The sequence below is a fragment of the Aphis gossypii genome, chromosome 3 (assembly GCF_020184175.1).
Source record: "Aphis gossypii isolate Hap1 chromosome 3, ASM2018417v2, whole genome shotgun sequence".
In the NCBI taxonomy this organism is placed as follows: domain Eukaryota; kingdom Metazoa; phylum Arthropoda; class Insecta; order Hemiptera; family Aphididae; genus Aphis; species Aphis gossypii.
The window spans coordinates 26385570-26410833 of NC_065532.1; the positions used below are offsets into that span (position 1 = coordinate 26385570).

The following is a 25264-nucleotide window of genomic DNA, read 5'->3' on the forward strand; positions in this document are numbered from 1 at the left end:
CCACATCGAATCGTCCAAACGCGCCGACCCAGTGTTGTCCGAAACAATAAAAATCCGTTGCACTTATATTATAATATACCGTTCGGAGTAGATATGACTACCATCATATTATTTATTATTGTCGTTTGAATGTTTGATCTGTATAGTGTATATAATATTAATACCTATACGGCTATATACGACCATATGTATAGTATTATATAGGTACTATTATTTTGTAATAAATATTTTATGTATAATATAGTAAGCGTGAATGTATAATATAATAGCCATAAGAAACTGAAGTGCCGCCCGAGATCAAGATTTATGACATATCCCATACAAGTGCAATTTAATATATTAGTATATGGCTACAGTACATTTGATTTCTACAAACGAGATTTTTATTTATAAAATCAATAAAATTTTCGTTTAACATGGTATATACACTATATAGTATAATATAATATTATATAGTAACTAGGTATACAATACATACTATATTACTATAAGGATATACCTGTATAATAATAACGTCTACTCAAACAAATTCCAATTTGAAACGAATTTACACATAAATCGTAATTGCAATATAGTTCGTATTTTTCTAGAAGTATTATTGAATTTTATATCTGTGTAACAAAAAAATTGATTGCTATGTTCTTTAATGGTTTAAAAACATGGCAAGATCAGTACTCTTGATAGCCACAAGAAAAAATTATGCTGATTTAGTACAATTTTTTTGTTAAAAATTTGTCTTATACTACAAAGTTAAAACTCCAAAACAATATAATTAGTTATGACTCATAAGCTCTTCATTTACATTATTCATACATAGTAATTGCGTACTATATAGTATCATGCACCTGTATATATAGCTATATAAAAGGTACAGTGCGCGATATTATTTTTACTTTTTTTTTTGAAGCACTATGTACATATTGTTACGGATTACATATTTTTAACATAGTAATTAATAATTTGATCATGGCCGAGAGTAGACAGGGCTATCTAAGAATATTTAATAATAGTTAGATTGCCATTATATATAGGTACCTATGATATACTCACCTATACTAATGCAGAAAATGGATTTCAACTCAGTGGAAACTTGCGGGGTGTACTGAATAATAAGTACAACACTTTTTGCGTTGCCACCATTATCTCTATACAAGACTATTTATATATATATTATATATAAATTATAATAAATAATATATAAGGACTAGGGGGCATGGGTTAAACTTAACAGATTGACATAAAATTTTGTACTCATAATTTTTATATATATTTGAACCAAATTAGAGGGTAAGACTGAAGAAAATTTTGTGAAAAAAAATCACCTATTTGACGAAAAACCAGTGGCCACCCTAATATAAATTATATATATATATATACACAATATACAATATACACACATATATATAAGAGTAGCCATCGAGGCATCGGATAATTTGTCATAGTTTTTGGACGGTCTTCAAGCTTAGGAATAATCAAGACAAACTTAATTCGTTCATTATTTTTAAAATTTAGTCATAACACCCTCAAAAATTTTAGAAACTTTCCAAGTCTTACATTATACAAGTATTATTTCAACAATTTGGTCAAATAAATTCACACTATATTATCTAATTTCAAACAACTACTGTTCATATTTTTAAGCGTTGAAAACGAATGAACAGTCTCAAAAATATATATCGTTGAATATTTTTATGCCGTTCCTATCATCCCAAGTATATCCTTAATAATCTCGTCGACGTTTATTGTTTGTATAATAATATTAATATCGAGATGGAGTAAAATAACGGGTGATATACAAATATATTTTCATTGGTATGTATTTTTTATTATTTTTTTTTTACACTGCAGCAAGCGTTGAAACTAATAAAATATTTAAATAAGAGTAAAAAATGTATAAAGATATTACTTTATGCACTCGAAGTTTCCGTTTTCACGTCACACGTATATGTATAAAATTGTGTTTATTATGTCATATGTTTTACGCGAGTATCTATATAGAAAAAAAATTTTATTACTTTGCTTTTCACTTGAGAAGAAAAAGTAACAATATAACTTACACACAACATATCTATATTTCTCTTTTTTTCATGTTCTGCCGCGAGTGCGAAATATACTGCAGACATACCACATACGTGTACTGAAGTGCCTATATTATAATATAAATCATAGTATATTAGTATATTATTTTAACTCTTTCCGAACTGATTCAATTGCAATTAAATTATTTCACCTATTATTCATAAAATTCATGTTTATTTAAAATTTAGCAAAAAAAAGGTATACATCGCCAAATAAACATCGTACCAATAAAACAAACACAATAATGTGAGAGATTGATATATTTGTTTACAAATCACTTTACTTTTATCTGATAGACACTATTTATCACAATGTTATTACTTCTTCAAACTTTATTATCGACAAATCTTTGGTAAATCTTAAAAATTTTATAACTTTTACCCAAAAACATTGAAAACTAACTACTTGTTAGGACACAATGAATAACGCTCATACACATAGTGCTATTGTATTTTATTATAATATTTATTGTTAATATAAAACGGTAAAACGGCTTTCAACTGTGACACGCCGACACACTACTTTGTACATGATGGTCATTTTTTCCCCGCATTTTACGACCTTTCGGCGGGCACAATATTAAACACGCGTCAAAGGACTTTCTGATGATGGATAGGAGAAAAAAGGCTAAAATCATAATCTCTAGTACAATACAACGTTGCGGTCCAATGTATTATACAGTGGATCCATAAAATTTATTGAACCACATTTTTTTGCGGGACGCTCGGCCACGCGCGTTTCTTTGACGGACATTTGTAGGCACGCGAGGAATTTTGTAATATTCTTGTTTACGTTGAAACTAAAATTTAAAAAAAAAATCTTGAACTGGTATTATAATAATACGTTTGATTTTACAATAGTGTGCACGTGCACGCGTAGGTACCTAGTATATTATAATATATTTCTTTTGTATCAATTCGTGACGATTTACTACGGTTATTAACAATAATTGGGTCGTGTATTATACAATCCGTATGCCGAAAGAGAATCGAATATTTCTCAAACAAATTCATATTTGTAGAGGAAGGTACTCAATTTAAAATAATGGTTTTCACTTGTTTAAAACACAACGACAAGCTTTAACGCATTACTATTGTAATTATATATAATAATAATGTGAACACACCCGTCTTTCATTTATCGCATATACGTGCAACTTGCGTAATTAAGAGAGGATGGGAGTTTGAAATGTTAGCAGGCGACACGTTATCAAATCAAAATATTACATATTTTATGGAATTATAACATACAGATATGTACTATGTAGCAAATAAAAGTAAACCAGTAAAACGATTTTTACAGTTCTTACTTTCTTAGCCAACCCTGCAAAATATAAAAAGGAGTGTTATAAAAATAGTTTTCTAAAGATTTGGTACATTATTATTTAATATTAATACAATGTTATGAGAAGAAATAGGATATTGATAAATTTTGTATTTTTTTCCTTTGATCCTTTATAATACTATCTTGGCTAAAAACTAATTTCATAATCTCTTCATGATTCAGAATATACAAATTTTGTATTGCATTTTTAGGTATTTTTTAACATTATTTTTTACATCTTTAAGTTATTTATTCATATTATAAGTCATTTTTAGTTGTTCTTGAAAAATGTGGGGCATTTTTCTAAAATTTTAGATTTTAAAGAAAATTTGTTCAAATAAATAATTTTATTATTATTATTGCGATGGGTATCTGTTGTAACAAGTGATATTAATTATTACTTAGTGATTAGTTTATTACTAATCTAATAAATAATAATCAACATCCTATCTCTAGTTATGAGTTTATGATATAGGTACTTTTAATTTTCTATAAATATAGTATCAATTTGATAATATTTTTACATAAGCGTTGCATTATAAAACAGGTAAATATAACTGTTTTTAATATACAATAAACCACATGAGAACTGGACGAAGGGAACTTAAAAAAAATATCCATCCAGAGCAGCAAAATCCTTAACGCCACTGCTTACTCATTGAGCACGCTTATTCAATGTGTAAATTAAATCACGTGTAATTTGTCGAGTTTACACGAAGTCGTTGTTATCGTCATTATTATTTTGTAAAATGTTGACGGTTCTGTGTCAAACAAGTCGCATCGAAATTGTTTTTTTTCGTAGATATTATTTTTCGTTGTTCTTTCTCTTTCTTTTCCACAGCTGCAATAGCTCGCGTCAGACACAAGCCTGTTATTCTATACCTACGTTATATCCATGAATGCGCTTAATGACTTTGGCGGCAAAACGAGCGTTATACACGTTTCGATTATTATTATTATTATTATTATTTACGTGTATAGTAGTAACTTGGATAGGCCGCCGCGGCAGACGTGTGTTGTGGTATAGTGTATATTATGTATTATATTATATACCTGTATATAGTATATAGACGCATAATATGCACGGCGGCGGCGGCGTAGTACACGACGGTGGGCGTTACCTCGGCCGGTCCTGTTTGGTACCCAATTAGCCGCTAAATTACGATCTCCCGAGTCTGCTACTGAATTTAACACGACACAATGTACCGGGAGCGCTTAAAAATCGAATGGTTTTTTTCTCCTCTTCGTTTTCTTCTACCTCCTGCTCGTTCCACCTCTACCACCACCTTCTCATCATCGTCGTCGTCGCCGTCGCCGCCGCCGCAGTCTTGCGGTGGTATTCTCGCTCCTACCTAATTCGTTCGGAATCGGTTGTAAATTACACCCTTTGAAGTATCCGCCGGTGTGCGGCGGTGTGTATAGCCGCTACTATAATATACGCTACATATATATAGTACTATTATAGCTATACATATATAGTATACACCTACAGTGTAATACGATGACGATTTTGGGTTCCACGTGCAGGGCTGCCGCCGTCGAGTTCACGCAGCACCCGCGATTAAAGTAACTTAAGACTTAAGAATTATGCGTTTTTGTACATTTTTGTTTTTGAAATTTCGAAACGAGTCGTGCTTTTTTATTTTGTTGTTTAACGGTTTTGCGGTACCTATTATTATAACACAGTAATAAGTATACACTTGACAGTCGTACACAGTACTATACGATAAATCACAGCGCGTTGTTTACAGTATAGTTCTTCGCCGCTTGTGGATTACAAGAAAAAATCCACGCCACTTCTAGGAATTATAGTGGTCACTATATTATGAAATAACAACCCCAATAAAAAAAAAAACTAAAAGGTTCGAAACGGGTTAACATTAAAAGTTAATAGAACAACACGATATAATGGAATTTCAAAAAGAAAAAAATTTAGTGTCGAGTTTCAAAGAATATAATATTTTATACTATATAATGTGTAGGTACTCGTCGAGTGTATGTATAGTATTATATATATTATTATGTGTTGTGTAAAAGAAACGTATTATTATGATTAGTGTTAAAGCCATTTTTCGAAGAATTTTTTTACTAAAAACATAAAATGCATGATAATAATACTGTTAAAATACTTAAAATATGAACCCTCGCAAACAAAACTTAATCATCATATAATAGTTTATTTTAGAAACACTATAGAACCAGTAACCACCATTCATATTTAATATAAATTATAATTATATTATACTGCAGTAGTGTAGTGTGTTTTTGAAATGAAAACTCGTAAAAGCCCTCTTAAATACAATACATTTTATTTATTCAAATATTGACAACACAAATAATTTATTATTTTTAGACTTAAGTATTGACGATTTGCATACATTTACTCCGTACACGATAGTACCTACTAGGATTCTCAAGTGACCTATTTTTTTAAAAATGTTCTAACAAAAATTACTTGTCTATACAGAAATATTATGCAGGCAATAAACAGCCTTGGGAATAACTATATTCTCGTGTTGAAAATCCTCATAAGAATTATAATTACAACACTGTTGCACATGCGGTCGGTGATGATGATGGTGATGATAATAATAATGACGACGACGATGATGATAATAATAATAAGTTATTATATTTTGGTTTAGAGTTCGTGGCTCTATTATACGTTAAGGATGACTATACAACAACAACAACAACAACGCACGCGTTCAGTTACAATATATAATAAATTATACACTTGCATCCAATATAATATACGTATAGTACATATATATATATAATAATTTACATTATATACAATTGTATACTACCTATCACAATTTTCTAGTCGCGTACCAATGACATAGAAGAAGGAGATATCAAATATCAATTCTGTATTATTAATTATTATTTTTATTCTATATATTTATTTTGATCTTTCGAATACAGAAATGAAGGCAAAATAATATAGAATAAAATATTGTATGGAATTTAAAAGGCTATCTATATGATAATAAATATTCAGTAGGCACTTGGCAATGTCAGCTGCGGCTTTGTTTGTATTGTAATTGTATAATATGAGCACCCTGAGAGGTGTTCGAATAATTGATAAAGTTCACCACACCACTGCAGTCGCGTGCAAAGTGCAATACGTATCGTAACGTATTATGTGTTTCTTCATAAGTGGAACGGCATTGATGGAAAAAAATAACAACAACTGACCGTTTTTATTTTATTATTATTTTTTTGTCTTTTAATCGAGTGAGCGCACGCGTGCATGGTTGATATCACGACGGTGGTAGATACGTTTTTATTATTATACGACGTTAATGATCACCGACAGAGATCTATTCGGTGACATTGCGCGCGCGTTTATTATATTATTATGTTGTGCGAGCAGGTTTTCACTCGTACCGCCGCCACTGCCGCCGGCGGACAAATTACGCGCGTGCACTCGCGTGACCGTCGGTAACGGGAAACGAGGACGACAAATTCCAAAGCGGATGGAGAAAAAAAACACGAAATTCGTTTGCAGCAAAACAAGACGAGTGCACGCGCGAGCAGTTTTTGCTTTTGAATTGAGAGGGAATAGGTCACCCGAAGTACAGCTGCAGACTACACTGCAAAGTCGCATCAATGTCTGCGAATAATGTGCTCTCTCTGCCCCCGACCCCGCTCCGTTATATTCGTTTCTAAGGGATGCTCTGAGGCGACCAGTGTCGACCGATCGATTAAACGAATTTCGTAATCATGCCCACAAAACCTTTTATTCTCAAAATCGATTAAAGTTAGTACTTAATTATACATTTCGCGACTCTCTCGATCTCCGTGAATGTACCCTTATTCTTAACATCGAGATTATATCGATCATAATGTATAAATTTATAATACGGCATACAGGTATTGCGAGCACCTATATACCTCGTGGCGAATCTAAACTCGATTTTGGGTTGCGAGGGTGAAGGCCGCCTATACGTCTGAAGGTTAGTTGGGATACTCAATTAATACACTATGAATAAGCGATTTATGTGTAGTTATTTACAAAGTTCAAATACGTGTTTAAAAATCTTACCGGTATAATATTATACCTACCTATATAATATAATATTTTACTTATTTCATTCAACGTTATCCGACGTTTTGATAATAATTTAAGGCTCATTGGACAACTTACGTTAAGAATATTACTATTTACCAAACCGTCGGCGTGCTAACGGAAACAATGAAGTGCAGAGAACAATCGAGTTCAAAAGACCCCTTTGCCCCTTTTCTTCGGGCCCCGCGGGATACGTCGTGTCAGTGATGTCATTTCGGGGCATTCGAATCGCACTTACATAGAGCTGCAGCAGCAGTAATATAATATTATAATTTTGAGTTAGTTAGGGCGCCATTGCAGAGAATTACGTCGAGCGCACGCGTATAAATCGCAGTACGCGTACTCGGTGCAGAAACCGCGTCGGGAATAAGCGCGCGCGACGACTACGGCGACAATTCGTTTAAACTTGTAATTAACGGCGGCGGCGCGTCACGGACCCGCGGAGGTCGCGGCGTTTTCGTCTGATGTTTTGCCGCCCGCGCGGGGTCACCGCCACTCCTACACAATATATTGTATATATAATAATATTATTATATAGTTACTATACGTCGCCGACACTGCAAACACATTCGTGTAATATAGCACGCGTACGACATGATAATATTGTAATAAATCACATTTTAAGTAGAATTCATCGTACCCACTTGTTGCAACGCTTTCAGCCGCCAGAGGATTGTTGAAAAAATTCCCATCTCGTATACGATTCCAGATTTATGTTCCTATTTTTACTGACCTGACAGATTTATTTAACCGAATTCCTATTGTAATAATATATTCGTTTTATTCGTGATTCGGATGTACATACTTTACGTATACTGTAGCCGGCGACCGAACCGGGGGTACCCGTGACCAACGATCGGCGCGATATACCACGACCGCGATGCAGTGACGGGTCGGCACGTGGTATACCGCAGTGGTATTTGTGTCGTATTGCCGGCGCCTGTCGCGCAATGACCGCGGTATAATGGTAAATACGCAGCACCGCGAAAAGAAAGACAAAAAATAAATCGAATTTTTCCGATACGCGACCGTTCCGTTTGTATCCGATGGTTCTGTTTTTTTTTTTATATACATATACACATATAGAGGTACCCATATATTCTTTGCATTCCTCACGAATCGTTTACCCCTCTGGCTGTCGTCGCACGCAATGCTGCTGCAGCAGTGTGCCGTGTCGATGTATAACCGCTCGTCGTCGGTCGAGTATGAGAAAAATAATTTACGATAAACAAATCACGCGAACGCGCATTACTGCACACTACAACTTTACTTTTGATCAATTTATTTATACGCACCTACCTATAGATATTAAAATAACGTGGCGCAAATAATGACTTAAATAATGTGTAAGTGTAAAATAATATTCTTTACACGTTTGTTACAATTTTCATCGCGCGTCACCTCTTCCCCCCAACACCGCTATCAACAGGAGACGAATACTATTTATGATATTTTACGTTTTCAAAATCCACATAAATTACGCCGTCTCGTTTGAAGTAGAATATATATAATATACAAATATCTCTTATGCAGTATTATTCATCTCAATATATTTATACGTTTATACATGTTTTATGATTTCAGGTATTACTCGTTATATCAGGCGTTTTCTTAACCTGTGAACCAATCGGCGCCCAAGATGACTCGTCGTTGACGTATCGAGTGTCTGCTGATCGAATTGTACAGGTGAATTTCTGAACCAAATCTATTTAAAATAAGCAAATCAACATATTAATGCAACTTTTCGTCTGACCTATGTATTTTATATGTGTATAATATAGGACACCAGTAATTATGTAGAAGCTCGGAGCGCAGAGCAAAAGTTTTTGAAAAAGTACATGTTATCCCCTGACGTGACATGCAATGACGGATCTCCAGCAGGGTAAATACTAAAACAGTTATGATAACAGACTTGATAATAGTAGTATTATACGTGTAATAAATATCATAAATACGCGTAACTCACAGATGTAACTGGTATAGATAACAACTGAGAACATTTTGGTAAATTACTAATTAATATCTTAAAATTGACACATATTTGTATATATTTTGTATTTAATGATCCACTAAATAACTATTTGTAAAATGCCTATTTCTGTAATTCAACCATTTGAGGTTTTAGATTCGAATATAATGAATTTAATTGTATTAATAATTACGTCTATAAACGGTGTTTTAAAATCATACGAATTGGTTAGGGCAGAAATAAATATCTATTTATAAAATTACAATCGAATATTTTTGTATTTTCATAGATTTTACGTGCGCCATTCAAACTATAGCAAAACATGGATAGTGTTTCTTGAAGGTAATAACCAGATGAATACTAAAATACCTAGTTTAAAGTCATTCAAAACACAAAAATAATCTTAGTGATCGCGTTTTATTGTATATTTAAATGATCATTTTTCTGTTGTATTAGAGGGTTGGTGTTGTTATGACAAACAGAGTTGTGACGAACGGTGGTCACGAGCCGAATATCTCATGTCATCAAAAGAATGGCCCGAAACTCGAACAGGTAAATTACGTTCCGCAATTACGAAGAATTTCATTAAAATTTTATTAAATAAAAAATTATTTTATTGCTTTCCAGTTGGAGGAATATTATCCAATAATGCAGTTGAAAATCCTTACTGGTGGCAAGCGAATCACGTGTGAGTACTTAAATTAGGCATTAGCTATAGTTATGTGTCTTAGTACCTGTAACATTTATGCGTAGGTATATGTAAAAATGTAACTTTTAGGTGTATATAGGATTAATGTAGTATTATTAGTTCGTATTGTAGACATATAGCCATGTATTGACATACCTATGTATTGTAGAACATAAAAGTCATTGAACCTTATAAATATCATGTTTATTTTCAATACCTGCTTAAAAATTAATTTTTAATTATCTATTAATTTGATTTAAATTTTTACATCTATTAACTTTAAATAGTTTTAAAACCAATACGACTATACAGGATATAATTAAGAGAGAAAAACTTTAGTTATTAAAAAAATTCTATACTTCAAACAGTTTAAGCTGTATGCAATACATCAGTACATCTTATATTTTGGACATAATATGAGGGGAAGATGTTGGAAAGTAGTCTTATATTATAGATTCTAAATTGTAGTCATTTTCGATATTATTACGAAAGTAATTTGTAGTATATTATTTTAATAGAAAACTAATTTCGCTATGTAATTTATTTTTATATTTCAGTTTCGTACCATATTGTACTAGTGATATATGGTCAGGTCGGAGAGCAGAACCACAACACGGGTCAAAATTCACTTTTATGGGTTCCATAGTGATTAAGCAAGTCATCAGAGAGCTATTAACTATAGGTTTGGCCAATGCCAATGCTCTCATACTCTCTGGAAGCAGGTATTATAATATTATAATATTATCTATATAGTAGGTACCTATAAATCAGCATAACTTTAACGTGTTATTTTAAAGTTGTTTTTCACAAGGAAAACATAATTTTAACTTTTTATCTGTAAATTATTTTCTAATAAATAATATTTTTTATTACACCTGTATTTTACATTTATAGATTTTTTATAGCATTATAATTTTTATATAACACTTTAGTACCTATAAATACTAAATATATTATAGGTACATGAAATAATGTTATGATTTCGAGATTACATCAATTTCGTCTGGACTCGAAAAATAAACATTATAATATACAGACTTTCAATCTTATATTTATGGGAAATAATCATATAGTATAATATAGTATAGGTAATATAATTGATCTCTTCCCACCGTTAGTCTTAATTTATTATATACATTTTTACAATTCAATGATTTGTAAATATATGTATAATAAAATTAGATTTTTATTACTATTTTGTACAATTCCGTCCCTTCTTTTAAACATCTTAAATGCGCCACTGATATATTTCATATAAATATGTAAGTTACAATAAAAAGTATTTTCTTTCAAAGCTGTGGTTATAAGTACTCACTATACTTTTTATAAACTTCGTATTACGAAACTATATAGTGTGATCATGTACTCGTAGTAAAGATATTAATAAATTAAACCAAACGGAAACACGGATATTCTTATTCGAAATCTATTAACAATATTGTTTTTTAGTGCTGGGGGTGTTGGAGTCATGTTGAATCTTGATCCCATTCAAAAGATGTTGAGACAATACAGTGGCATGTCAGTCCACGGTATTACAGACTCCGGTTGGTTCGTAGACCAACGGCCGTATGATTTTGAAGACGAGGGAAGTGCGTCGACATCACCGATCGAAGCTGTGAAACTAGGCATCCCTTACTGGCACAGTCAGATACCATCCAGGTGTCGAAATCTCTACATTAACGAGCCATCCAAGTGTTTTATCGGTTATAAAATTTATCCTACATTATCGGGTGAGTATCTTTTAACTATTTTATAACATTTATATCTGCATAGTTATATTATATTATAATATAAACAGCAGGAATACTTTAGTAGTTTCGCTACTGCAAGCAAGAAATTTTGCTTGATACACTTATACGTATAATATGTAGGCATATATTTACCATTACTAAACTTAATCCTCGCAAGACTTCTCTTCTTTTTTAAAAGTATTTCTATAAATCTTTAATGCAACTAAATTTTATCTAAGTTACATTTATAAGCTATTATACTTGAGTATTCCATAGTGTAACTAGACATTTTAATATTTTTTTCGATCACTCTAACACTATTTTTTTTATCCGAGTATTTTATCAGATCGCCATTATATGGTATACGAGACTGCAGTATTAGTATTATTAATAATTGATAATCATTATAAATTAATTATGTAATAATGAAAATAATCGAAGAAAAATCATTCGGTGTGTTGTTGCAGTCCCGTTGTTCGTATTTCAATGGCTGTACGATGAGTTCCAGCTAAAAAACGATGTCGGCACACCAGTCACCAAGCAGCAATGGGATTACATACACAAGATGGGCGAAGGACTGCGGAAATCATTACTAAACGTCACGTAAGTGCTCTCTACCTACGCATACATACTTACACCCTGGATTAAATATACAACATACAGTATATTTAATGTATGCTCTTACCTACTACCCGGAGCAAGGAGCTTATACGTGTCGCACAGACGAGACATCAAGGTCAAATCGGTACACGTCGAACTTGACGAACTTCCACGTGTGTCATGTCATTGTGACTTGTGGACCTGCTGAATCGTCTGGCTGATCATCATATATACATAATAATATTATGCTGTTATATATTATATATAAGTACGTATTTACTATTGTGCTCGTGTACACAGGTCGGTGTTCGCCCCGTCATGTGTTTCACATACGGTGCTCACGAAGAAATATTGGAAGAACATCAAGATCGACTCGGTGTCCCTACCCACGGCGTTGCACTGTTGGCAGATCGAGACGAGGTTCGCAAAGATTAACGGAAATGGCAACAACAACAATAACAATAACAACAATAACTACAGCAACAAGTCTAGACCGGGCCGTGCGAACGGCAACGTCAACCCCAACGGCGGTGCGGGAAGCCATAACAGGAGACCTACGAAAATCGATAGGCAGACGCCAGCAGATAATGCTACCAAAAGGAAACAGAATAAAATGCACCGCAATGATCATCGATCTGGAGGTACATATATTATACAACTTATAAAAGTATCTATACAATAACGTAAAATGTAGATAATACATACCTATCTAATACATTAAAAAAATTCGTTTTACAATTCAATAATGTAATGTTATAAAAATTAAATGGGTGAAATGAATGGAGGAGAGATGTAGGTAGTAGGTTGTAGGTACTTACAGTTTGTGAACATCGAAATATTATTATTACTGGCATTGGCATACTACAAGACGTATACAATACATTAGTATAAGAAATTGTCAAGAATAATAATTGACAAGAGTACAACACTTTTCATGTTATGAACATGTGAAATGTTTAAATTTATTTATCTCAGGATATGAATTTTTTTTAGTTAGGCACCCACCACAATCACATATGTAACGACGACAATTTACGTGATATTAATACTATAATTTGTTATACCTGCGTAGCAATGGTTCATAGGAAGCGCAGACGTCACCACAAAAATCACGGTAGCTGCAGACACCAACACATACAAAGCTGCACTTGGCCACAATGCAACAACTCGTGTCCAAAGCTTCAAAATCCGGCAACAGGTAGGATCATTAAATTCATCTGATATAAAATACGTCAACAATAGAAAAGCTCAAACCAAAGCCTAAATAATTTAACAACATTATGTAACTCTTTAACTTTATTATAATTAATACTAAATATTACCTACACTCATTTAGTACGATATAATTTAACTCGAGATATAACGTTTTACGGGTTACATTTTTAACTCTGGGAACTAGTACTATAGTACTTAGTAGTACTATTAAATGAGTAAGTATAGTTTTAACCGTTGATTTAAGACAATTTAACTTTATTTAACTTTAATTTATCAGTATTTTAATGATTAAAGCTATATTGTTTTTGTAACAACAACAAGTTTATATCTAAAACTTAGTATATCAAAAATAGACGTATATAACCGAGTTTCGTATTCCAATAAACCCAAATCTACACCTAATTCTAACCGAAAAATAACCTAATTGCGTACAAAAAATAGTACCTACTTAACAATCTTAAATTTTTTTAAAACATTTTCTTTCTCTTCTCGCAAACTTAACCCGTAAACTACAAGTCTAGAGTACCTATACAGCTTACACTACTAATAATATATTATATAGATACAATAGGCAAATTTAATATCAACTAGCTATTTTATTGGACGGAATTTAGTCATAAAAATAATTCCAAATATTCGACTAAAAAAACATTTTTGTATAATATAATTGTAATAATACACTGCCATTTAACCGATGTACAGATTTATTTAAATTAAATATATAACTCAAACTTTAGGTATATACTTTAAAGCTTTATTCAAATTGCATTGATGGGTATTTGTGTTTTGACATGGATATAAAAAAAATTAAGCTTAACGCCCATTCGTTTTTTAATCATTCTAATCGGTACGTTGCATTTGTATTTTGTGTATAGGCGAAGAAGTAGACTTCATTGAGCTGCTGCAGTCATTCGGGGTGAATATACCAAATCTATCGTCCGAACTGGGAATTGACATGGAATCGCTGATACACATGGACCAGGAAGAGCTGCTGAACCTACTCACCCAGCAATCCAATTAAACCCATTTTGAATTTATTATTATGATTTTTGGGGGGAGGGGAGTTGGTAGTAGTTCGGGGGACGGGGTGTGCATTATGATGAGGTGGGATAAGGGATGGGTCGACGCGGGATTTTAAATATTATAATATTTATTGGGGTGTTTTGTGTCTAAATTACTGGAACGTGTTAAATTTTACCAAAAAAGAAAAAAAATAGAAAATATTGACATTAACAAAACCGTTTGTACATAGGTATATATTTTTTTTTAATTTAGCGTACGAAAAAACCAGTCAATTCCCCCCTTTTTTTATGTAAATAAGTTATTTGTACATTTTGTTAAAGGAAACCAAACACTATACTAAAAAGTTAAAACAGTAATTACCTACTGTTTTGACATTATACATGTACTTAAATTTGGTTACTTGTAAGTACAATTATTATTCCTTTATGGGGGGGCCAATATATTTTTTTTCCAATACACAACTGTATACCAAACTACCTGTTCCTTAATTTTTTAAACTAGTTTAACACCTAATGTTTTTATTATTATATATACTTAATAGTAAGTCAATATGATAACGTATTTGTACGTTTTATAAATGCGGTATTTTTAAACTTTAAATAACATTATAAACAAACCATTAAATTAGATGTAATTAGCTACCTTAAACTTACGTACGTACCTGCATACTGCAAGGTCAAGTCATACGAACCGCATTTATAGAACACCAAACATTAAACAGTTTAGTAATAAGGAATACTACTATTTTAGATTGTTAGGAATTACAATTCCTAAACTTCCAAACTTTGAATAATCCACCAAAATTAATTGAAAAAAAGTAGTTTTTGTCTACCTTTATTTATTCTTTTTATATACAGCAGTTTTTAATTATTATTATTATTTTTATTATTTTTATTATTATTATTATTAAGGTAAATTATTGATTAATTTTTATAACTATTACCAACCAAAATTATTACTTTTGTACTTATTAACAATGTGTGAAGAATTTTTTATTATAAATTATAAAACAAAATGTATGTAATCATTATTTATAACATTATTCATTTTGATTATGAGTGAGTGTATTGTATTACACATATAAATGTGTGTGGTGAGCATATATGTAAACATACAACATAACTTAAAATAAAATAATTTACATACAAATGTTATAATATACAAATACAACATATAATAAAGTAGTCTTAAAAGTTTTGGTAGTGTTTTTATCATTTTTAATACTGAAGTGTATTCAATGAAAATACAAAAAATTCTAGGAAAATTCAATAATTAATAAATGTAATAAATTTATATTATACGTAATTATAATTTATAGTGTAAATTAACCATTGTAAAAATAGTAGTATACAAATGAATACATAAATAATCACACTTTTTACTTTATATTATAACCTACGATATTAAAAAAATACAAAGATTTGGTCTGATAGTACTTAAAAACAATATTGCTTTGATCACAAAAATTAAAATTTTTAAAAATCTTAATTTCCAATAATCACTAACTATTGTATGCTTCAGTCGCATTATTTGTTTGGTAGGCTACAACTTGAGTGCTTGTATGAATATACCATGAGACAAATGAAAAGATTGGTTGAAATTTTTTTCGGTGATTGGAGCTTTTTTCCACAGTCATTAATTATAGCAGATGCTTAACTGTTGTTATCATTCTCAAAGCCATAATGATGAAAGTCTTTGAACACGACATTGAATTGTATCCAAACACATCCTTGACTTCTGACTCTAGTCACTAAAATAAAATATTAAGTAGTATTAAATATTAAATGTTTCAGTTTGAATAAGTTGATAAGAAAGAAAATATTTAAATTTAAATGAATATTTTTGAAAACCCAATGATGACAATTGCAGAACTCAATAAGTATTTTATACCTTCTCTGCCATCGCCCCTGGCTAATAACCGAGCGTCCACATATTCTGGTCTTTTACCAGTCAACCACGAAGTCAGTTTTTGTAATGTCGAACTGGATTCAGGTACAAACATAATCATCCTATAAATAATGATGGTTATTATCCATGTAAAATGTTAAAATAATACTACAATACAGTGACAGTATAAATATAAGTAAACTATTAGGCAAGTTTACAAGTAACCAATCAAATACTTACTCCTCAGAAGATTGTCCATTGACTACTGGTAAGTGACATACTCCATACCCTCTTATAACATCGTTTCCAAAAGTGTCCAATCCATAAACACTAACAATTAGTTGTGGCCCTAAAAACGGGAAAAGTTATCACTACATTGATAAGCCCAAAAAAATAAAATACATAAAATAAATAATTCGCAAGTTTTGTTTATAACTGATCCTAAAGCAAATATTCAAATATATCGTTTTAACATACATCATAATTTTTAGTGTTAACTATTTCAATATATTATTAAACAGTAAAAACTCATCATACTAGATGTGTCAAGTGATGGTGAAATTGGTGTTTGCATGAATGCCTTCAGTTACATTCTAAACAGTCGGATTTTAATCCAGTGCAGTTTGTAGGGTGCTGTTGTGAATTACATTAAAACGTTGAGTGTGGTTTACGGTGCCCATGAGAGAGAAAAAAATAGAACAAATTTGGGAGTCGCTTGCTCGAAAAACGTACACCCGTGAGGATTGGTACTCTTGAAAGAAACGTCTAACGGGAAATTCCATACGACCTGTTGCCTTTCGTCTTGGCTCTTTTGAGCGATTTGAGATATGCCTTCTTCAACGCCCTGTTTTAAGGCAAAACACACGAATAAGATACAAAAAAACAATTGAAGCGAAAAATTCAGCCTTCGAAATGGGAAGTATGTGGAAAACTTACAGTGACGATTTCCCAATCAGGTCCATAGACGAATGCGTATTTGCAATACATGTTGTCGTAGTTCGAAAAGTGGCCTTTTTCGATCTGACCGACGACGGAGACCAGAAACACACCGCCAGAAGACGTACTTTCACTACCCGACATTATAAAATTTTCTTTTTAAGCTTTAATTGTACACGAGATTTTCAACAAACATGCGACAGCAAAACTACGAATTTTAAGATAGGAATATTAAAGATTTGGAAAAAGGTAATTTTGAATTACACTCAATGTAGCGTCGGTCAACGGGCGGGCGATAATAAATTTCTGATAAGGTGATATCACGATTATCACTTATCAGTCATCATGTTTCTTAGGTGTGGCCAACTGAATAACCACTTAACTGATCTTCGAAGAAGGCTAATCTTTTTCCCGCGAAATTCGAACGTCGAACGCGTTCATTATGATATAATATTTTCTTAGTACTTATTGATATTTTAGATTCTGAACAAAGTGATGAATGTATTGATTTTACAATAATGTGTGTTTTTTTTATTGTTTTTATATCTGTGTACAGCGTAACTAGTCGAAATAATGCTTCAATGTCAAACTTTGGGGGTGTGGTTTCCGATGGCTAATTGAATATCTTTGGTGCATTATATAGGTAAAAAGTAAAATTTTCCAACAGTTTTCATAAAAATCCAGAAAAACAAAAAAAAAGTGACAGAAAAACGAAAATTTTTACGCAAATCCAGTTTTCGACCAAATCGATTTTTTTTATATGGTTGTAATTCAAAAACTAATCACTGTAAATACTTGAAATTTTCACCAAATATTATTTATGTTAGTGTTATCTATATACAGTTATATTTTCAAAAATTTTTGACTTTTTTAAGTTATTTATAGACCACTGAAATTTTCGATTTTTATGAGATTTTTTTTTTTTGAAGTGTCAATAAAAATATTTTGGATGACCAAAAAAACTTGAAAATTTAATAAAAGGTTCCTTACGAGTTGTTCTTATTATAGCTAAAAAAAATTAAAAATCGTTAGTCACAATTTTTTTTTATAAGCGTTTATAATTTAAATTTTTACGAAATCTGTCGAAATCGCGAAAATTTGCAACTAATTTTGAAGTTGAAAAATCATAAAATTTGTTGTGTTGTGTTTATAACTAAGGATTAAAAATACAACACTAAGTTTTCCATAAGTTTTCCTCCAAGAAGCTATAGAGAAAACTCGAAGCATCATTTTAGAATAATTTTAAGTGCGTTTGAATTTTAAATTTTTACGAAATAGCGTAACGATAACGATTTATCCTCAAGCGATTTTAAATATTTGTAATTATTCAAAAAGTATAAATCGTAGATGCTTGAAAATTTTACCAGTTATTTATATTGGCATTTTCTTTACATGATTTAATTTCCAAAATACTTTGACTTTTTTTGAGCTATTTATAAACGACTGAAATTTTCAATTTTCTGAAAAAATTTTTTTGAAGTATCGATAAAATTTTTTTGGCCCAATCAAAATAATTGACAATTTAATACAAAGTTCCTCATAAGTTATTTTTATATTAATTAAAAAATTATAAGAATACATGGGCACAATAACCATGAATATTTGCAAATTATTTGGTAGGTATAATTCATAAAAATGTTTGTATAAGTAGCTAGGACTTGAAAATTCAATACGAGATTTTCCATAGGTAAGTTAAGCTTATAATAATTATAAAAGAACTTAAATTCTAATGTATTCAGGCCATTAAAACATAAACCACCTTTTTTCACCAACTAATCGAAATGATATCCTAGGCTGACAAATCAACTTCGTTAAGAATCGTTTTTCGTATACAATGACACCTATCATTGGATTCAAATTTAACACTCCTATAATATATAATAATGATTCATACGGCACCTAATGTACAGCAGAGCGGTACCCACTTACCCGCTTTTTTTTATTAAAAATTATGAAAAAAAAATGTATAGAATATCATCATTTGTGTCTCTCCAATAAGGAAAATAGTAATACTATTCATTAATAATTTCATTACTTCATTTGTTGAGTAGGAAAGGAAATCATTCGAAAAACTCCAAACCATTCAACGAAATTAACTCATATCGGTATTGACGGTAATTGTGATTAAATCTAAGTTGTCATTCAATATACGCGTTGAACTGCGAAGAACAGTACTTACATCTAGATCAAAATAGAACATGAAAATTGCGTAACTATTGAAAAAACTCGTACCCCAACACTTAATAGACAAAAATTAATATGAAATAATTTATTTAAAAAAAAAATTGCTATCAAGATCCACAAGCATCATGCCCAGAAAATTAATACTCAAAATTCAATGAAACATACGTAACGTCAATACAATATAATATATTCAACTGTATTAAATATTATAATTTATTACAACACATTCATACTTTATCACCAACAACTTTGTTATTAATTATGTAAAATATAATTAATTTTTTGTCTATAAACACAAATATCTTTTACTTGTGAGCTTCATTAAAGACATTTCTCTAATCATACAGGTGAATGACCTTAACACTTAATATATATAAAAAATATATAAGAATAGAAACAATTTAAAAACACCAGTTGTAACTGTATTAAAAATTTATGTAAGTTTAACCTATTTACAAAATTTATAATTGTAGAATTAAGTCACTTACATTTCAGTCATTAACTAAAACAGAAGTATCCTATAATAGTGAAAGAAAAGTTGACAGATATATTATTAGGTATAATATACCTAAATTTCAATAATCAAAACACATGCGTTACAGAATACATCTGAAATCTTAAAAATATTTGTCTATGTTAAGTGCTAAATTACCTTTAACTGTACATATACATTTTTAAAAGAGCAACACTATCGTCTTTGATATGGATGATGTCGAACTTGTCTGTTTTGGTATTGTGGTGGAGGAGGTGGTGGTCGATTAGTTCTGGCATTAAAACCACGTTTATATTGTAGATAAGCTGGATCTGAATAATGTTGACTTCCACCGTCAACATAATGTTGACCACTTTCACTGCTGTAATGTGGACCACCATCTACAAAATGTTGAGACCCATTACCATAGGTACCACCAACAAAGGCACCATCTCGATTGAATGCACGATTGTCATTATATTTTTGTCTGTTTTCTTCATATGAATCTTGCATATCAAATTCACTGAACGGCTGTGGAGGTTGCTGTGTCATGTTTTCTCTTTGATTGTAATTTTCACCGTAAGGCTGTCTCGGAGGAACAGATTCACCAATGAACTGAATAGAACCCATCGGTTCATGTGGACGATATTGCCCAGGTACTGTAGATATCATATTGGGAGGCTGAGAAAACATAGAGTTTGCAAATGATTGAGCTGGATTTTGAAGTGGAGGATAAGGGTACATGGGGGGGAAACCAGAAGGTGGTATTGGTGGTGGTGGTTGCATGGGCGGTGGTGGCAATTGAGTAACACCTTGTGGCATTAACATTTGATTAGGTGTTGGTGGAGGTGGTGGCAGTGATGGAGGAGGTGGTGGTGGTGGCATCGTAGGGAGTGGAGGTCTTGTTGATGGAAGTGGGGGTGGTTGTTTTATAGGAGGCTGTTGTAATAACAATTTTGGTGGTGTAGGAGGTGGTGGCAAAAATGGTTTTTGAGCATTTGGCTGTTTTTGCGGAACATTCGAAACTGACGGTTTAATTCCTGGTGGCATGGGTAATGATTGCTTGCCAGGAGAAGTATTTGGCGTAGTTATCAATTTCACATTTTTTGTTATAGCTGCTTGCATCGCTTGTTCAGGTGTAAGCACTATAATAAAAACAATGATATGAATAACACTCAAACATTATAAATCTAAAATATTTCACTAAAAACATTGAAGACATAAGCGGATATTGAAGGGGACTTGGTGGGGGCTTAAGCCTCCTCATAAAAATGTAATTAAGCCACACCAAACATTAGGTATCTAAAAATAGGCATTTATGCAAATGGATAAGACAAAACTGTTAATGTGACCAAATATCCGCCTATAATTGAGGTCACATATAAAAAAAGTACATGAACAAAAACTCACTGTATTTAGCAGCCATTTTTTGCAATAATAATTTCTGATAAATGGATTGAGGGGGTACAACTTTCTTTGGAACAATAAATTTTTCTTGACATGGAGGTGATGGTGGTGCATTTTTGTCAGGAGTTGAATAAAGATCAAGAACTTGATGACAAATGTCTAAAAAATATAAAATTACTAGTTTACTAATAAATTATACATAATTTATTATAATATACTGCAAAAAATGTTATCACAACCAACTGATGACAATACAAAACTAATGCAGATAAATTTTTATACAAAGGAAACATTTAACTATTCTGTTCCTATATTAATAATTTTTATAAATATGCAACATCTTTAAAAAGAGCAGTTATTGCTACTATGGGTTTATGCCTATGCCCTAAACCAGTCTTAAGACTCTAGGTTCTTAATTGTTATCTTATAAAATGTTTATATTATTTTCAATGAATACATTTTATGTATTTATAAATACCACTAATTCCAAACAAAGACAGACCACAATATTCCATAGTAGTTTGGTCTAAAAATAAAGGTATTTAATCTTTATTATATTCTATTTAAAAGTAATAGTTCAATAATATTTTTCTAAAGTAGAGTTATTTACAAGTTATTTAAACTACTGGTGAGCTAAACTAAGACCATTCAAACTTAAATCAAATAAAACTAAAGAAAAATATGTTAACCTTAAAAACAAAAAAATGAAACTATATTCGGGCCACCGAGAGAACATTTCTGGGCGGTGACCAAAATTTATCCCATCTCACGCATTCCCACCACTAAATCCTTCAAAACACTGGCCGCGGTTAAAACATGGCACCAACACCGTCGCTATTTTATGGCGATTAGGTGGTAGAGTGGGAGACATTTGGGTATAAATCAATAATTTGTATGCGTGAAAGAGTAGAGTTCTCTCGGTGGACGGAGTATACACTATAAATGCACAAATGACCATAAATAAAGTACAATAACCTATTCTGATTATTATTCTAATTAATTATTTTATATTGCATAAAATTCTGCCAATTTTTCATTCTAATTAAAACAGACATAGTTTAATAAAAAAAAATGTCAACTCTGGGACATATTCATCAATAATTATTTTTTAAATGCATTAATCCTTTTAAGAAACATTACACTCAAAATTACTGTTGAATTTAGTATACTCTAATTATAGTTCTGAGTGTTCTGACAAAACTAATTATATTTTTTTTTTATTTTTAGTGATATAATACAACTAACCTTCAAGCAAATCCATATTCATTCCTTGAACAAACATATCCCACCAACGTAAATGATTTGGCGTACGACCCTGCCAATCATTGAGTTCAAACTTACTCAGTTTACATGCTAAATATATTAATGAAACTGCTATAATCTCTGGTTCCCACTGAAGACAAAGTGTTGTACATAAGCTGTAATATACAATATACTTACTTTAGAAACAAATTTAATTAACTGATTAAGATTAAAGACAGACTGTTATTTTCAATTTTACTGTTTAGAAAAAATATTGTATATAGAATCTCAATTGCAAATATCATTAAATTATTTTATAATCAATTTACAAATTATTATTATATTAAAAATATATGCCATATCCAGTCCATCCCTGAAGTCAAATAAATAGTTTTTACCTATCATTCACAAATGTCCAAGCCATTTGAACCATTTTAGTTAGTTTAGTTTTATCGCCTGTTAAATTAAAAATGTAAATGATATAAATACTATAAATGAAAAAAATAGGCAATACTAATGACATACCTTTTAAACATTTAGCATACTTCAATAAAAACTGATATGGATGATCAACTTGTAGATCAAATTTAATTGTTTGTAACAATATACGTTCGAGTACCATTACTTCTTCCTAAAATATTAAATAATATTTTATGGACAACCATTAAAGTGGTACAATATTTATTTAAATCACAAATTAACCTTGGGGTCTAATCCAAGAGTTTCATATTTTTCCTCGGGTAATATTGCTTTAGCCAACTTTATTATGTCTTTACATTTCTTTGGCGTTTCTTCTACTTTACCCGCAAGAAAAAGACAACAGCAAGCTGTAAGCTGAAAAAAATATAGTACTTACATTAAATTCACATAATATAGCTCAATAATTACATAAATATTACCCCTAGATGGCAAAAAAAATTTTAAAACTGAAAATGAAGACATACTAAAAAGTATTGATTGTAACACATTTTAGTAGGTATACATCCTTTTAATTAATATTATCTCAAGAATTCATAATTTAATAACAAAAATTAGTGCAAGCAATATGTTGGACTGTATTTATTAACAATCAAATATTATGTTAAATCAACAATTTATGTAGTTATTCAAGTACATCAGCGATAACCTAAAAAACTATTCTACAGGTAATGGGAAACCAAATGGTTAGAATACTAATGCAGCACATAGCGGTGGTTTCCAAAAGCTATATTAAAAGTTCATAGGTACCTATTATACTTGTAAGTACTTTAATGTGTTAATTTGTATACTTTTAGTCAACTAATTTAAACATTTTACTGTTCATTGATACTGTAATATAATAGTGTAAATAATAATTCATATCCTCAGTGTTGCAGTGGCAGCAAAATACAATCGTATACAATTTGCTGCTATCGCACCAATTTATGTGGAAAATATTATCAAAGAGAGTTGCACGCACTACATTGATCATCTGTGTAGTAACAAACAGACAGACAGTGTTACGGAAACAAATACTATTTAAAATCAACAAGCAATAAATGTGATGTATAATCTGTATTATTTTTAAGTTCTAATCTAGTATTTAGATACCTGAAATAAAATAGAAAGGTTGGTAGATTTAGTTGAACATTACTCACATATCTAGGAAATGTTTTGAATGAATGATACATGTAAAAACGATGAAAGTAAACAACACCAGTGGCCATCGTGTTGTAGCCCAAGTCCATTTTCGTACCAGCGTCTATGATGAACCTTGCCCCTTCCTGACGGTACCGGGACTCTCTCTCATGCGGTATGCCATCTTGAGCAGAGGCAGTCCGGTGCAGCTCATCCTTGTCAAAATACCAAAAGGCCATTGTCGTTGTATTCAGTAGGCCTACAAGGCATAAATTATTGATATGTAATTATTTATACTACAGACGTGGAACACACTAAACACTTGATTGCAAGTCACCAGACGTCCATACCTCAATAGTCAATAGTAAAGACGACAGTGCAAAAAACTAAAAAGCGGTTTATATCTCTACAAAATAAACGTTTTTTATCAATGTCGTGGAATAGAAATATCACTTGATCCATAAATGGAATAAACGCGCAATAGCACTTTATCATCGGCCGCCAAATGTATTTCATTTAAAATTCAAAGTTTTTGTTTGTTAAACACACATTAAAAATCGTAGTATATTATTATTAACTGTTATACGTTTTTATATGTAAAGCATAATTTTTATTTGGTATAAAAATAAATTCATTTTTCAGGTACACCATCCCAATATACATACATCGTTTGCTTTGTAGAAGTTTTTTGCACAAAAACAATAATAATACTTATATAAATATCATAATCCTGTATGGTTGTATAGTTTTATTTCTAAAATCTAAAATGAATACAAATTCTAAAAACAACAGCTGATTGGCACTACTATTTTCATTGATCTTGGACTTCACTTCTTCA

General features: G+C 31.2%; 3 protein-coding genes across 6 annotated transcripts in view; 1 reads left to right on the top strand and 2 right to left on the bottom strand.

The window, feature by feature from the left end:
• The window catches only part of LOC114131522 (palmitoleoyl-protein carboxylesterase NOTUM), a 62412-nt gene extending 46517 nt beyond the window's left edge, over positions 1 to 15895 (top strand). For all 3 annotated transcript variants that reach the window (XM_050202782.1, XM_050202783.1, XM_050202784.1), the window contains 11 exons: positions 9062 to 9163; positions 9259 to 9359; positions 9736 to 9788; positions 9903 to 9998; positions 10074 to 10134; positions 10692 to 10856; positions 11584 to 11864; positions 12332 to 12467; positions 12765 to 13105; positions 13537 to 13662; positions 14555 to 15895. In XM_050202782.1, the coding sequence (XP_050058739.1) occupies positions 9062 to 9163; positions 9259 to 9359; positions 9736 to 9788; positions 9903 to 9998; positions 10074 to 10134; positions 10692 to 10856; positions 11584 to 11864; positions 12332 to 12467; positions 12765 to 13105; positions 13537 to 13662; positions 14555 to 14700 (1608 nt within the window). In that variant the 3' untranslated portion in view covers positions 14701 to 15895. The remainder of the gene's footprint in view (positions 1 to 9061; positions 9164 to 9258; positions 9360 to 9735; positions 9789 to 9902; positions 9999 to 10073; positions 10135 to 10691; positions 10857 to 11583; positions 11865 to 12331; positions 12468 to 12764; positions 13106 to 13536; positions 13663 to 14554) is intronic.
• Positions 15896 to 15966: 71 nt separating this feature from the next.
• On the bottom strand, positions 15967 to 18343 carry LOC114131516 (B9 domain-containing protein 1-like). The gene is made up of 5 exons (XM_027996755.2): positions 17526 to 18343; positions 17322 to 17433; positions 16830 to 16938; positions 16593 to 16711; positions 15967 to 16452 (listed from the first exon to the last, which is right to left on the bottom strand). Exons 1-5 carry the CDS (start codon positions 17667 to 17669, stop codon positions 16355 to 16357), a joined length of 582 nt encoding a protein of 193 aa, XP_027852556.1. The 5' UTR covers positions 17670 to 18343; the 3' UTR covers positions 15967 to 16354.
• Positions 18344 to 20109: 1766 nt separating this feature from the next.
• Positions 20110 to 24973, bottom strand: LOC114131512 (cyclin-K). 2 transcript variants are annotated; one of them, XM_027996747.2, is made up of 8 exons: positions 24777 to 24973; positions 24447 to 24685; positions 23533 to 23664; positions 23356 to 23461; positions 23229 to 23286; positions 22834 to 23006; positions 21592 to 21747; positions 20110 to 21326 (listed from the first exon to the last, which is right to left on the bottom strand). In XM_027996747.2, the coding sequence occupies exons 2-8, from the start codon at positions 24663 to 24665 to the stop codon at positions 20398 to 20400; spliced, it is 1773 nt and encodes a 590-aa protein (XP_027852548.1). In that variant the 5' UTR covers positions 24666 to 24685; positions 24777 to 24973; the 3' UTR covers positions 20110 to 20397. The 2 variants fall into 2 exon arrangements, with proteins under 2 accessions (XP_027852548.1, XP_050058742.1); XM_050202785.1 differs by having other exon boundaries at positions 24447 to 24973.
• Positions 24974 to 25264: the final 291 nt, after the last annotated feature.

What these genes read in the sequence shown, in the direction of transcription:
- LOC114131512 (XM_027996747.2), bottom strand. Translation starts at nt 24,665, where the DNA reads ATGGCCTTTTGGTATTTTGACAAGGATGAGCTGCACCGGACTGCCTCT. An exon ending in TCAAAACATTTCCTAGATAT is followed by an intron (nt 23,665 to 24,446) that starts GTGAGTAATGTT and finishes TATTTTTTTCAG; the next exon opens with CTTACAGCTTGCTGTTGTCT. An exon ending in AAAAATGGCTGCTAAATACA is followed by an intron (nt 21,327 to 21,591) that starts GTGAGTTTTTGT and finishes TTTTTATTATAG; the next exon opens with TGCTTACACCTGAACAAGCG.
- LOC114131516 (XM_027996755.2), bottom strand. Translation starts at nt 17,669, where the DNA reads ATGTCGGGTAGTGAAAGTACGTCTTCTGGCGGTGTGTTTCTGGTCTCC. An exon ending in CTGATTGGGAAATCGTCACT is followed by an intron (nt 17,434 to 17,525) that starts GTAAGTTTTCCA and finishes GCCTTAAAACAG; the next exon opens with GGCGTTGAAGAAGGCATATC. An exon ending in GAGTACCAATCCTCACGGGT is followed by an intron (nt 16,939 to 17,321) that starts GTACGTTTTTCG and finishes TCCCGTTTTTAG; the next exon opens with GGCCACAACTAATTGTTAGT.